General features: G+C 35.3%; 1 protein-coding gene across 1 annotated transcript in view; it reads left to right on the top strand.

Annotated features, from left to right (window-relative positions):
• The window catches only part of RYR2 (ryanodine receptor 2), a 379,203-nt gene that overhangs the window by 88,365 nt on the left and 275,902 nt on the right, over window positions 1-14,936 (top strand). The window contains exon 3 of the mRNA XM_029965125.1: window positions 1,068-1,187. Within this exon, the coding sequence (XP_029820985.1) occupies window positions 1,068-1,187 (120 nt within the window). The remainder of the gene's footprint in view (window positions 1-1,067; window positions 1,188-14,936) is intronic.

Raw genomic sequence — 14,936 nt, 5'->3', positions numbered from 1 at the left:
TGTATTACATTTTCTGAATTTAGTGCTTGATTGGAAGCTGTTATTACTTTTTGCCTCTACAGTTGACTGTGGATTGCAGCATGGGCACTGTTGCTGCTATACAAGGAAAATTGGTTTACCCACACTTAACTTTGCTACATGGGGGCAATTAAAAAAGGGTAACAGGAATTAATTTTTTCAAGTGTCTGATTAAACTGTATGTAAGCTCCTGCTCTTTTCAGAATTAAATACACTTTAATTTAGTCTAGTTTAATTATTTGAGTAAAGTAAATTAAACCAAACTAGCTTAATTCAGGATAGATGTTTATAGGTAGCTTCAAATTACTCAGTTATATTTAAAGCCAGGCATTTATTTAATTTGATGAACTTTTCTGAGTGTCGCTATGTAGCAAGCTGCCTATAAGAACAACTTTTTTTAGTAAACATGTCTGCCTTAATGCATGATTTTTTGTAGTCTCATATTCTTCTGCTTCCAGTTGCATGATTCATCCAGTAGTTTTATTGTTGTGTTACATCTTATTTACAGCGTTAAATATGACCCCCCATAATCATTCCTGTGAAATTTGTTATTGGAAACCCATAAATGAATGGGCAGAATGCACAGGGTGATGCTATTTTTTTTTTCAATTCTAAACCAGAAAATCTTTCTAGTAAAGAGACTCATTGCAACAAAATTTTCTTTCTTTAACTTGAACCATATTTCTTCAAAGGGATTCTCCAGCTCATGGTTGTATTGTCTTGAAGAACTGCCTGTTTTTTGAGGCTTGTTGACAAGATCTCCTTTAACTATATTACTATAAGAAATTAGTTCTGTAAAATTGGTAGATAATACATACCGAATTTTATTACAAAGACAGACAAAAGTATATATGCAATTATTATAGGTATTTCAATTAATTTGCTGACATTCACAATTCAGAATAAGAATGATGCTGAGATTTGATTCTGCTTGTGTTCAGGTATAACTGTTTGTGCACTTAGCAAAGATTTTCTAAATGCTTCCACAAATCTTATTGGTTCAGAAGTATAACCCTTGTTCTCTTTTTGTCTGGTGTTTTTTTTGGTAGGATGATGAAGTGGTTCTTCAGTGCACTGCAACTGTTCAAAAGGAGCAACAGAAATTGTGTCTTGCTGCAGAAGGATTTGGCAACAGGCTTTGCTTTTTGGAATCCACATCAAATTCTAAGGTACTGCTGAGTGTTTTAATTGTCATGCATGAAGCAAGGATAGTTATAACATTGCTTGCTTTGATGTGATACACACAAGTCTATCAAGGAGTATGGACAAATAAAATTTATCAATAATATAAGAAATGTTTAATCCCCTTTCAAAGTTTAATTGTTCCTTTGTCATGGCCCTTTGACTGGACTCTAATGCTGTGCTTTTTCTTTTGGGTTCACTTTAAAACTAATTAGCTGCTGAAGTCCATCTCAGTAATACTCGTTATTTTGCTTGTCCAAACTCAGTTGTAATGAGCCACAGAGCAACTTCTGTGTACTGCATTTCAAAGATGAGTTTGATTACTCTGATTTTAGCTCCACAGGAAAGAGAGCAATCGTTTTATTTGTGGTTAGTTTTTATTCTGGGGTATTTACATGGAGATTATTACTTTAAGACCTAATTCCCTAACAGAGCATAGTGCAATTTCAGAATTATCTCATCTAAACAGTTTGTTATCTAAGCCTCCTCTAACTCTGCTATGTGTGCAGTAGATAGAGTAGTTTGAAAAAAAAAGAACTTCGCTATTTATTGCAAAGTAGGGATTTTGTTTCACAATCATATATGCTCAAATGTTTTGAAGACACAAATAGGCCTTCTGAGGGCAGAACTGGTTTTGTGACCAAAGTAATGGATATACTTGGACATTTTATCCATAGAAAGGGAGGAATGTTGCTTAATGTATTTTTCTTCAGTTAAAATATAAATATATGATGAGAAAATATAAAAAGGGTGAAGCATCTGGAAAGACATTGAGAAAGACTTAGAACAAAAATTGATGTTTTTTATCTTGCCAGCTTCCATAACATCACTTTAATTCTCTCTGATTCTTCACAGAGTACTACTTCATTTTCTGTCTCATCATTTTGAATGTATTATTCATAATAATAAATTTTTCACTAGGATATTAATGATTCATTATAATAGCAGTGATCTTGATGAATTAATTCTTGCCACTCTGTTTTAAGTGAATCTTTTTAACAATAAAAATGTACTTGGATAGAAGTGGTTGTAGTGCTCGTTGCCTGTGAGGCCAGAAAGATCTATTTAATGAATTTGTTATCATTCAGTAAGTTTGGATATTAAATCTACAGTCTCTTTCTCACTGTGTAAAACTTCTGAACATTCTTGTCTTTAAGGAATACGGTGTAGATTTCATATCAGTTTTCTATGCTTGTTTTGTTGATACTGCTTTTTCTCCTTGTTTTGTGAAGCAGTCTGTATTCTGCTCATTCTGCATGGGATTGGGGGAAAAAAGCAAACAAAAGAAAACTCATGCAGCTCCTCTGTGTTTCAGTTTTTAAGGGCTGACAGTTTCTAGGATGTGCTCATTTGAAGTCATTTGTAGATATAAGTACTGAGGGAGCCATAAAATTACCAAATCTTTAAAGCAAAGTGGACTATAAATAAAAATGTTTTTTTTCCTAATGTCTGTGTCCATAGAAGGTTACTATTGCATTATATAAGGAACAAGGTAGGAAATATTCAAAGAGGCATATGATAATTTGAAAAAGGTTCCAACAGAGTTCTTGAGCTGGTTAAAAAATTTCCATGCATGTCTTGAAGACTATTTTCCAGTTTTAATGGGATTGTGATGCACTTTAATGCAAACAGTAGTGTGGCATCTGAATTCCCACCAGGTATCAAGGATGTAAAACCAAGCACCAGTAATAAGCCAAACTCAAATAATAGACTTCAGCTATCATCCTGGACTTGCATTCTTGTTACTATCCCCTCCTTCTCTCCAATATCTTTCAAGATGCGGGTCCTCATGATGTAGCTGATGTTCTATTATCACAACTTCTTTGCATGCACTTTCCTGCCCTAGAATCACTAAATAATTCACACTACTAAAATAATGGTCAAAACAAAGATACATATTGATAGAATAATTTGGCAACTACTGACTGTTAATACTTATCCCATTACAGCAATAACACTGGAAGGCCCATAATGAAAATTGCTTAATGAATTTTATTTTCTTCTATTCAAGTTTAAAACACAAGTGTTTCTTTGGAGGGTCATATAGATTCCCTCAGCATCAGAGGAAAACAGGAGATTTTGAAAACATCATACTAACAAAAGATGAATAAATTAGCAAACACTTTAATAAGCATTATCATTTCATGTGTTCACATTTAAAGACTGTTTCCAAATTCCATTTTATTCACTTCTTTTGACTTGCTTGTCAAATCATTTTACTGAGCAAAAATATCCTCTTTATTTCTTTATTTTTCTTTATTCTGCAAATAGATTTTTCTTCTGTATATATTGTAATGTGTTTGGATTTTAAATAAGGAATTGAATAGTGTTTGGAGGTACATTGCAACTTGGTTTTAGGCTTGAGGTTTATTTTTTTGTAGCAAATACAGAGACATCTTTTGTTACTAAATTTGATATGGTACTCTTTCTAAGGAAAAAATTTATCACAAAATGGCATTTTAACGGAACCAAATTTCAAAGTATATCAAAGTTATGACTCTGAGTTTGTGAATGTTTTTATGCATTGGTTTGGTCATTCTTACAGGAAGGGAGTTGAGCTGAGAGCTGGGATTGTTCAGCCTGGAGAAGAGAAGCTCCAGGCAGACCTTAAAACAGCCTTCCATTACTTAATGAGGACCTTCAGAAAAGAAAGTGAAGGACTTTTTTATCTCGGGCTGTAGAGATAGAATGAGGGGTAATGGCTTTAAACTTAAGGAGGGTAGATTTAGATTAGCTATTAGGAAGAAAGTCTCTACTCTGAGAGTAGTGAGACTCTTTAACAGGTTGTCTAGAGAAGTTGTGGATGTCCCATTCCTGGAAGTGTTTGAGGCCAGGTTGGATGGGGCTTTGAGCAAACTTGTCTAGTGGAAGATGAGGGTTGGAACCCAACCATGGCAGAGGTGTTGAAACTAGATGATCTTTAAGGTCCCTTGCAACCCAAACCTTTCTATGATTCTATGTAGTCTAGCAAGTGCTGAGTAAAGGGGAAAAACAGTAACTCCCTGCTACACAAGTTTTAGCACAGCACAGGAGGCTGTCGCCCGTCTTTACTGCCAGGGCACATTGAGGAATCATGCCTACCTTGCTGCCCTCAGACCCTTTTCTGCAAAGCAGACTCCCAGATTGGGTCAGAGGGTACTGGGTCTTTGTATAGAAAATGTATTCTTGATTTGAAATTAATTACCCGAGCCAGTAGATTGGATTGCAGTTGTGAAGGACACACAGATGGACTAGATTCTATATGAGTGATAGCAAATAGCCTTGGACAAATCAGGCATGTGTCTGTTGTAATATTGTTTTGAGTTCTACAAGGGACTATTCTCTAGTTTTGGCTGATAATGAGACAAAAGCTATTTTGCCCTTTGCTCTCTTTATTTTATTTTAACTTGGTGTTGTGGTTTAACCCCAGCTGTCAGCCAAGTGCCACTCAGCCACTTGCTCACTCCCCCTGTGTTGGGATGATGAAGAGAATCAGAAAAGTAAAAGTGAGAAAAATCATGGGTTGAGATAAAGATGGTTTAATAGGTAAAGCACAAGCCACGTGTGTAGGCAAGGTAAAACAACAAGTTCATTCACATCTTCCCATGAGCTGGCAGGTGTTCAGCCATCCCTGAGAAAACAAGGCTGGTTCATGTGTCCTGGTGATTTGTGAAGACAAATATTGTCACTCCGAACACCCCATGCTTCTTTCTTCATTCCTCCTGCTTCATACACCGAACATGTCATCATGTGGTATGAAACATCCCCTGGGTCAGTTGGGATCAGCTGTCCTGGCTGTGTCACCTCACAACTCCTTGTGCACCCCCAGCCTACTCGCTGGTGGAGTGGGTTGAGGAACAACAAAGGTCTTGACTTAGTGCAAGGCTGCAAATTACTCAAATTGGTCCCATATCTTGAAGAGCAAAATAATAAATTAAAAAGATGTCAGGTCTAAATTATGTGTACTTTTATTAATGGAAGACAGTCCTGAATATAAAACAATCTTGTCCAAGATAAATACATGACTACCTCATCTATAGAGGTGTAGTAGCTTAAGTGAAAAATAATTATAGTTCAATCTCTACCAATTTCAAATCAAATCTATCTCAAAATTGATTTTGTTCTCAGGATAGGTTGCATATTTTAAATGTATAAAAATATCAGATATATAAACCATCAAAAATTCTTAACATTGAAAAAGTAGCAACAGCAAGAATAACAAAATCCAAGGAAAACATGCTGAAGACAAAATTTAAAAAACTTACTTTTATTATCTCCTGCAATTATTTCTTCAGCAGGTCTTGTCAAATCTATAGCATAAATTTTAATTTCTTATGTAAGAAGAAAATAAGGGATGGCTCAAAAAAGAAAACAAAACACCCCACTGTTGTGGTTTAACTCAGCCAACAACCAAGCCCCATGCAGCCACTCACCCACTCCCCCACCAGTAGGATCAGGGAGAGAAACAGAAGGATAAAAGCTAGGAAACTCAGGTTGAAATAAAGACAGTTTAACAGGGAAAGCAAAAGCCATGCACACAAGCAAAGCAAAACAAGGAATTAATTCACTGCTTCCCATGGACAGGCAGGTGTTGAGGCATCCCCAGGAAAGCAGAGCCCCATCACATGTAACACTTACTTGGGAAGACAAACACCATCATTCCAAATGTTCCTCCTCTTCCTCCTTCCTCCTCCCGCTTTATATACTAAGCATGATGTCATATCGAATATCCCTTTAGCCACCTGTCCTGGTTGTGTCTCCTCCCATGCACCCCCAACTTCCTCGCCAGCATGGCAGCATGAAAAACAGAAAAGCCCTAACCAGCACACTTGTAAACTTCCTTTTTGACAATTGTCTGTAGGTACTTTTGTTTTGTCAGTGTTTCCTGTACTTTTAAATCTATTCCGTATGTGGAAGACCATCTCTTCTATAAAAAAAAATTATCATTAGTTAACTTATCTCAGTGACTAGTGAGATCTATTTCTGTACATTTGAAAATTAAGATTGTTCCTTTTTATATATAAAGAGATTGTTAGTGTGAGGGAGTTCATTCGTTAAAAGATTATGTTGTCTGCTATGGAAGTAATTTTTCTGTAGAACTAAATAATGCATGGACTTCTGAAAATCAAACAAGCTGGAGCTGTTGTTTTAACAGCTCCTGAAAACTATTCCTGTCCATGATGCAGAATGAAAAATACTCAACTCTGGGCTAGTCACAAATGTGGTGTTGATTCCTTGTGAACCACTGCACAGTAGAACACTGAAAGTTCAGGTACTCTTTTCTAAATTACACAAGGTTTTGGTTTCTTTTTCTGTTTTTTATGGCAGGTGGTAAACTCACATGCTTTAGTTTCATGATGCTGTGAGGTATAGAAGAACTGCTTTGCATAATTTAAAAGGAGTGATAAAATCTATGTTTTGTTTTTTTTTCCCCTCTTGAGGTTTCCATAATTTGGACTTTAGAGAAGGATGTATAATATAGTGAGGGTTTTTTAAGATCTGAAAAGCTTCCCAAGTTATTTTTTTTTCCCTTCAACTTTTTCAAGAAGGCAGTGCAATGTTTGATGCTCTGGTTTGAAATTTTTATGTATCAGTTACAGTGCTGAAAGCAGAGTCCAAATTTGTAAAGTGAGAAGAGCCTTCACATGAAAGTAAGACTTTGATAACTTACTTTCCATTTTTGCTTCTGAAGAGTCACTACTACTGTGGCAGGGCAGAGGGATTCTTCAGATTTGGTGCTGGACTGGTGTAGGCCAGTTGGCTGGTACTGTTGACTCCATCACCCAGCATATGTTGGTGATGTTCTGTTCTTTGTTGGTCTCCAGATGCTACTGTTGTGTAACAGGATAGAAAATAAAGTCTGATAATAAGACCTACCTGCTGTTTCTTGTGCTGACAAATACCAATTTTTTTATTTTTTTTTCTTTGCCCTTTGATTGGTCTATTTTTAAGTAGATGAATCGGCAGGAGCTGGACAGGTGGCTGTGCTCGAAGTGAAGAGGGGAATGTGAGAAGGGAGACTAGGGAAGGTTGAACATCCGGCACAGACAAGGCTACGTGAAAGTGTGATCTGCTAGTATTTATGCAAGCAGTTTCCATGCCAACAGTCAAATTCTGTCTGGATGTGTCTGGAGAAGGGTATCATCCTGAATGGTGGGACACTGGCCTGAACTCCTGTGCTCTCACTGCCTCTCGAAGAAAGACTTTTCTTTGTTTGTCTTCCAGAGTTTAAGATCTGAAGGCAGGGGTTGCCTTCTTTTTTGTCTTTTACGGCAAACACTTGAGTATATTCTCAGTGGCCAAGGCCAATAATCTGTCTCCAGAGAGACTGAGTCTGAAACTCTTTCTGACAACTGAGAAACAGTACCTGTACTGTGCACAGTTTTTGATTGTGTAAAACCAAATATATAAAAAGCGCACATGGTGTCCATAAATGTGTGGATGAAAGCAGATGGCTTTTGAGCAGTTACTGACATAATGAAATACTGAGTTTTTTAAAATTCGATTCACACTGAGAAATCATATCAGTGTTGTTTGCTTGTGTTTACATTGGATCATTCTGTGAATTTGCCTTATAGTAAGGTGGTTGTTTGCTTGGACTTTTTTTGATAGTTGCTGTGGTTCATTTCTGTACTTGTGTTTCCATTTTATTAATCTAAAAAGGTCAAAAAAGTCTGTCAGAGCTTGGGCAAGGCTTTGTAGCTATACCTCCAAGCCCATTTTAATTGCTTTTGTGTCATGTTGCCAAAATGAATATTCTCCTTTAATGACAAGGATGGCACTTAATCTTACGTAATCTAATGTTCAGAGTACTCCATTTAGCAGACTTTTACTAAGATCATTGATTTTAATAATTTAAATAAAGACTTGCTATCAAATATATGCCTACTTACACATTACTTGCCCTACTTTACATACATAATTTAGACATAGGTAGATGAAGTCTTCATAGGTGTTGATCAGACAGGATTTTGTTCAGTAAGTCATTCTTTCCCATGAAAATGCTCTGTAGAAGCAATGTAAATAAGAACAGTGTGTTTTACAACATTTGTATGTAGTTTTAAGCAACATATAATTTACATAATTGTAAATATTATCTTTATTATTTATGTATATACAATTCGATTTTTACTTCTTTTAAATATTGTATACATTTTGAGACTAAATGTAGATGTGTAGTTATATTCATTAGACCTGGTTGTGATACTTGTACTTAGTCCCAGAAACCAGCAGAATTATTTCTTGGGATGGAAAGTGAATAATTTAAAATGAATGTGAAATAATCAGACTATGAAAGACACTGTGTCAGATCTCCATGAGTGTAAGGCAATAACAGATATATGAGTTGAAAACTGTGGGCATTATTACTAGGCATAACAATAAAATTTAGCATATTTGTACTGTCACCTGTAACTCAGGTACTTTTTAAAAAGGAAACAATTGTGTGATATCAAGCAAGCCATCACAGACTAAATAGTGTAATTATAATTTATCCAATCTTTGATACCTTACTATTCTCATTGTCCGCATAGTAGCTCCTGTTGAAGCAGATATTTGGAATTTTAAATTCACAAAGGAATGGAGTATTTCTGATCTTACAGAAATATTTTTTTTGACAAATCTTGTATTGCCAGAGATATACATTGAGTTTTACCATAATAAGGCATTAATTACTACCAAAAAGAATTAAAAGGTCTTCCTATCTTCAAAATCTACCTTCATGAATAGGAAAGAGTTTCTTTTTCAATCACACTCACTTATTTAATATTTTTAAAAGTATGACATTGCTATGGGCCAGTTCTCTGTTATTGGGGATAACTCTGCATGCTTAATATTAGTTATTTAGAACCCATGGGATTTTATCAGAAGACTTTTAATGTATTGAATACTTGGGAGTTTTTTGTCAAAATGTTTTAGAATATTTTAGAAATATTTAAGGCTGTCATCGGTAAAGCACCTGGGAAAAGCCTCCAGAGGAAAGTTCTGAATTCCTAAATCTGCTAGTAGAGTTCATGACACGTAATCTGGAAATGTAGCAACAAAAACTGAAAGAGAAAATCAAAACAGTTTTGTAGATACATTTGCTTGATGATAGTACTCTAAGTGATGACACTGAATAAAATAGTAGTACATATGATATCTATGCATGCATTGTGTCTGTTATCAACTAACCAATGCAAGACAAATTTTGAAACGTTCATTTTCTTTTTAATGTTAATGATGGGTTTCATACTGTTAGTGACATAGGCTATCCATTCAAGAAACTTAACTCAAAGCTGTATAATTTATGTGATTTAACAAACAAAACATGACTTGTAATTTCTCCAGTCAAATATGTAGTTTGTAACTTTCTTCATTATCTAAATGTATGTTAAAAAACCCCAACCAAACAAACCCTAAATGTTTACAAAACTGCCTATGATAGTAGCTGCTGGTTTTTTTCCCCTTGTTTGTTTGTGTGAGGTTTTTTTTTTTTTTTTATTTTGTAGTGGAACAGATGTAGGAATTTCACTCCTGATCTAAAATAAATGAAGAAAGCCTGAAAAATCCCATTACATCCATTTTCCTTTATATATCCCAGTAACTGTTTAGGCCTCTCATTATTTAAAGATTAAAAGGTAAAAAGAACTAGATAGTGTGCTGGAAAATCTGGTCTGGGATATGGCTGTGATACAAACACTGTGACTGAAGAAGCTCAGATATGTGGTGTACAGTTCTGTATTGGTTTGGTGAGTTTTCTAGGTGCTTCTAAAAACCTACCGGTTTGCTGTGATTTAGCTTCTGAGTCCTAGTTTTTTTACTACTGTTCCTATTATAAAGAAGAGTTGCCATCATTGCATGATGGATTTGTCTACATTCTGTTCAAAGCAATGCCCTTACCCAAATGCATAGTTGATGGGTTTTGATGGTTGGGTTTGTCTTTTTCCCCATTTAGTATACAAGTCTTGGGACTCTTTAATAATCTTGGGACTAGGTGTTAAGGACTGCAAACAGATTATTTGCCTTCCCCAAATGTGCTAAAATACCATAAGAAAGTCCTTGAAAGGTAATTAAAGTGATTCATAGAGCAAAGGCATAATATTTTGAGGTGGGAGTTCTTACTTGCTGTACATTCATGACTGATGAAAGTTACAACTGCTATCTGTTCAGTGCAAACACAACCCCGGCAGCTTCAGGCTTGCTGCCTTACCCTGGGAAACTGAGCATCACAAGGTTAGGCAGTGGCATATTCTGCCAAGTCCCCTAGAGCTCAGCATTTCAGATATTTTCTCTGATGGGTTTATGGTAGACTGTACTTCATTAGCAAATGCAGAGTAGTTACAAAGCAGTTGTTCGAATTGTAATTAGACCGATAGGTAGCTGCACATCTGAAAACCTGAAAAAACCAGATTCATAAATCTGTGTTCGAAGCTAAGAACACATGAAAATATGTTATTTTAAGCCCTTTAAATGAGCATTTATCTAAAATAGCAGTTTCACATTAGCCTCGTAGCCCTGCTTAGCACTTAAGTCATGGTATTATTACTTTGTATTCAGTATTTTTGAGGACTGTTGGGCTAAATCTGGCTCAGCAGACTCCTGTGAGTAATCCTAGCCCAATGGGCTCAGAAATTAGGGCAAAGAAATGTGGCCTAATAATGAGTGAATCTGTGTTTGTTTGAGGTATATAATGTTGATCATGTCTGAAACAGAACTAAAAAAAGAGTATTAGACACTTGTTGTTGTTGTTTATTTCTTAAGACTTTTTGAAACTTAGGCCTTTTAAGTGGTGATTTTCAATATTTTAGGCTTTTCTTCCTGGTTACTTCCCCAAGAAAAAGGTGGAAGATTTGTGCTTTTGTAACAACCAAGGGAGTGCTGTAACTTACTATCATAACAGGAGTATTTGCAACATTAAATTGAAGGTGTTAGTTTATAAATAGTCTGGATTGGAAGAGGGAAGTTGGGCAAGTGGAAGTAGTTTGGAGGTTGAAGATTTATGCTTTTTGTCCCTGTGTTTGAAACCCAAATGTAAGTTGTTTGAATAACTTTCCTAATGCTGACTGGTGGGTTACTGAATATGAATACAAGAAGAACTTCCAGTTTCACAAAAAAAGAAGAGTTGCGTTATTTTACATTAAAAAATCAAAGACCAGACTGTAAAAAAAGTGATTATGCTCTTAAAGGGTATGCGTAAATGCAGAAGGTCAGAGTTCAGGCTGCTTTTCCTGCGAGTTTATCTTTGAATAATTGCTGGAAGTTTGATATTTGTTTGAAAACATGTAGATAAAAGTGATGGACGTGCAGTTGATACATGAACCACATTGACATCTCTAGTCTGTTTTTCTTACATGAACCAACATGTCTTTAATATCTGGAGGATGAGAACAATACTCTGGTTTCCCACAGTATGATTAGCAGCTTAAGATGTCCTCCTTATCTGTCATTTTTGGCTTGGCCTGTTCAAATACCATTTACAAGCCAAGAGGAGTTTTACGGCTCTCCGTGCAAGAGCCTCAATGCAAGGTTCTTGTAGAGCAGTGACTCTGTGCAGTCTACTTTTGCCCTGCCTGCAACCTGCTAATTGGGAAGCTGTGTGAGCTGGAAGGAGTTGAAGCTCATGTTCTGCTTAATGGAGTGTGGGATAGTTTTTCTTTTATTTTACAAAGTGATATTCTTGTAAATATAATGAGTCCCTGTGAATAATGCTAATTGATGTTTTTGAGCTTTAACTCCTTAGAAGGTCTCTTTTTCTTCCCTCCTGGATATAAAGAATATGTTTAGGAATAGAAAGCTTGTTCCATCTTCCAGGTATTTGTACTCTTGTCTTGGCATGTTTACAAAGATACCATCCAGAAAAATGTTGCCTTTTCATGAGAACTGAATTTTTACATGCTATTAAAAAAGAACAGACAACGAATGTCACTGGGCTGATTTTAAAAGACTGATACAGTCTTCCCCTAACAATCCTGCAAACTTTACTTCTATCCCGCATCTAAATGTCTTTTAATGGTAACAGGGAGTTATGAATTTCAGGTTCTCTTGGTGTTTCTCTGAGTACTGACCAGTTATAATTGAACAGTACACTTTTTACAGCTGGTGATAAGGTAATAATTGTGGGAAATGTGAATCAAAATCAACACCCCTTGTTCTAATGGCTTTCGATAATATAGGATGAATTAGTTTAGATAGTTTAGGATGCTTGAAATGGCCGAGGTGGGTATTGATCAATAAAAGGAACAAGTTATTTCTGTATGAAGGACAATGGCAAATGTCTGCAACATTTTGAGTTCCATGAGAGAAAAAGAAACAGGACTAGCACAGGACTTTCATGATATTGGACAGAGGTCCCAGAAAGCAAACCAATATTCTTCTCAGTGCAATATGAAATATGAACAGACTTGCCAAGAAACCATTTAAGTATCCATTATTCAATAAATCGAAAAGTCCAGTAACACAGAATTTTTCTTAAGTTGAGTAAGTATTAGCCAATACAGAAGGTCCATAGAAATGAAGTCCAATTGCAATGAGGTTTTATTTTTAAATAAGAAACATGCCTAGTGTGATTAGCTGTTGTAAGAATAAAGCTTTATAAGCTTTGAGTGCCATATTTGATATTTGATTTACTCAGCAGTACACCAACAATTAATTCAGCTTCTTTGGGCTGATACAGTTGCAAGAATGTGTACAGACTAATGACTATAAAAGTCTTTGTTAAAATGGCAAAAGAATTCCTTCTCCTTGTGCATGTTTCTGGCTAGTTTATTATGGAGGTTATCTGTATCTATAGTTTCCATTGGAGCTTTGATTTTCACATACACTTAACTGTCTGCATAATTCTTACTAGAATTGTTTTATTTCTATAGAGAATGTGAATTCCTTAGGAGAATTAATTAGAAAGAGTTAATAAGAATAATAAGAAAAACTTACAAGTATGTGGATTTTTTTGATTGTTTGTTTTTCAGAAAATAAACCAGTATCAAAGACATTTGAAAAGCTGTGTTAAATCCCCAGCACAGACATGCATCTTAGTAGAGGAGTGGAATATCTTTGCTTGGTTAGGTGGAAGTTGAGATATTGGTAAAATAAAATTAAAACCATATAGAAAATAATATGTGGTTGTGCATAATAGGTCTCTGCAAAGGTGTGTAGTTATCATCTTATGTGATGTCAGAATGTGAAATTTTAGAAAGGAAGAACTTGACTATGGCAAAGGAAGAAACTCCAGGTTGGTGAATGATCTAAATGAATGTGATATTCTCATGTAGGAGTAATATCTGTGAACTTATTGTTATACTCCCTCCTTGAACATCTATTCAAGAGTAACAGGAAAAGAGTAAGAGTCTAGAGAGTTTTCAGAGTCCTTGAGACTGTCTTTACCATCTCTGAATTTTTAAGCCTCTTGCTTTATTCACTTCCGAGATAGGTGGGAAATGCATGTGGGTATTTCTGTCTAGACAGTATTTTGTGGCAGCTTTTTTTTAATTGTGTTACTGAATGATAAGCAGAGAGTCCTTTAAATCAGGAGTTGGTTGTTTCTTAACAGGTTAGTAACAATATTTCAGCACCTTAGACCAAAACAGGAAAAATTTGAATCTTTAAGAAGCTGAAAAAATAATCACTAATTACTCTTCTAATTATTCTTTTTGACTTTGTAGTTAATAGAGGTGCGTAGTCAAGTAAGTGTGTATTTTTTACATCATGCAGTGGATATTCAAATGCAGTGCCATGCACAGGCAAGCAGAGGCTTTATGTATTTTACATGTTTAAAGATAAACCACAATTTCTGAGTATATATGGTAATTTTTTTTTTAAGCAGATATTTATGCTTGGAAGTATTATTGCACTTTTTATCAGCAGTGGAACTCTGACAGTACAGGTCCTTAAATCCTTGGAAAATTTCTTGGCAGACAGTTCTTGCTCTTAGGACTCTTAAAACCTTTCTGTCCCTGACCCAAATATTTGCTAGAGTTTCTCTAAGACTGCAACAGTTTTATTATTAAAAATACATTTTCTGACTGAACAACTTTCAATATGCCATTCTAATTGATTTACTTTACATTACAGAGGTAAATGTATGTACCTTTTAAGATAATGTATTTTTTGATTTAATTATAATTTTAAATCAAGTAAATCAGATCAAACATCCTGGAGTGCAAAATAATTTGGGGATCATAACATCCAACCTGAGTCAGAATGGACTTACTACCTTTAAAAGACGTACAACAAGCAGGACAAAATGAGTTAAAGAACTGTGATATGGTGTAATATTCATCTTCATAAAATGGCCTTATAATATATTATTTTTTTGCCAGCCAGTAGGGACTGGCACACGTAAATTTCAATAAAGCATGTTTAGCTTCTGTTAAGGTGGTGGGATAGATTGGAAATTCTGTGGGTGGTTGCATTTAATTTGTTTTGAATAATTTTGTAAATTGAATTAAGCACGTAGATGAGTAGTGACTCTAAAGAGAGGTATGTATTATTCATTTTAGCTATAAAAACTGATTTACTTTATGTATGTGTAAAGAAAATATTGACTGTTAATATGCAATTTAGTACTGCAAGTACATAAGTGCGTTGTTGCATCTTGCCACAAAGGATTTTCATAGTTATGCATGCTTTGCTACTTTTAAACTCTGTTGCCAGGAGAGAGCTGATGATGCATCTCCTTTCCTTTGTTTAAGGACATATCAGAGGTGACTCAGCATAAATGTCCAGTCCCCCATTCCAGCAGTATTTGACAGGCACTGATTTTCCTGAATCAGGCAATATAA

Source organism: Manacus vitellinus, unplaced genomic scaffold, assembly GCF_001715985.3.
Source record: "Manacus vitellinus isolate BGI_N305 unplaced genomic scaffold, ASM171598v3 scaffold_8_pilon, whole genome shotgun sequence".
In the NCBI taxonomy this organism is placed as follows: Eukaryota; Metazoa; Chordata; class Aves; order Passeriformes; family Pipridae; genus Manacus; species Manacus vitellinus.
The sequence above is the reverse complement of the archived record's forward strand: the minus strand, read 5'-3'. Positions and strand labels throughout refer to the sequence as shown.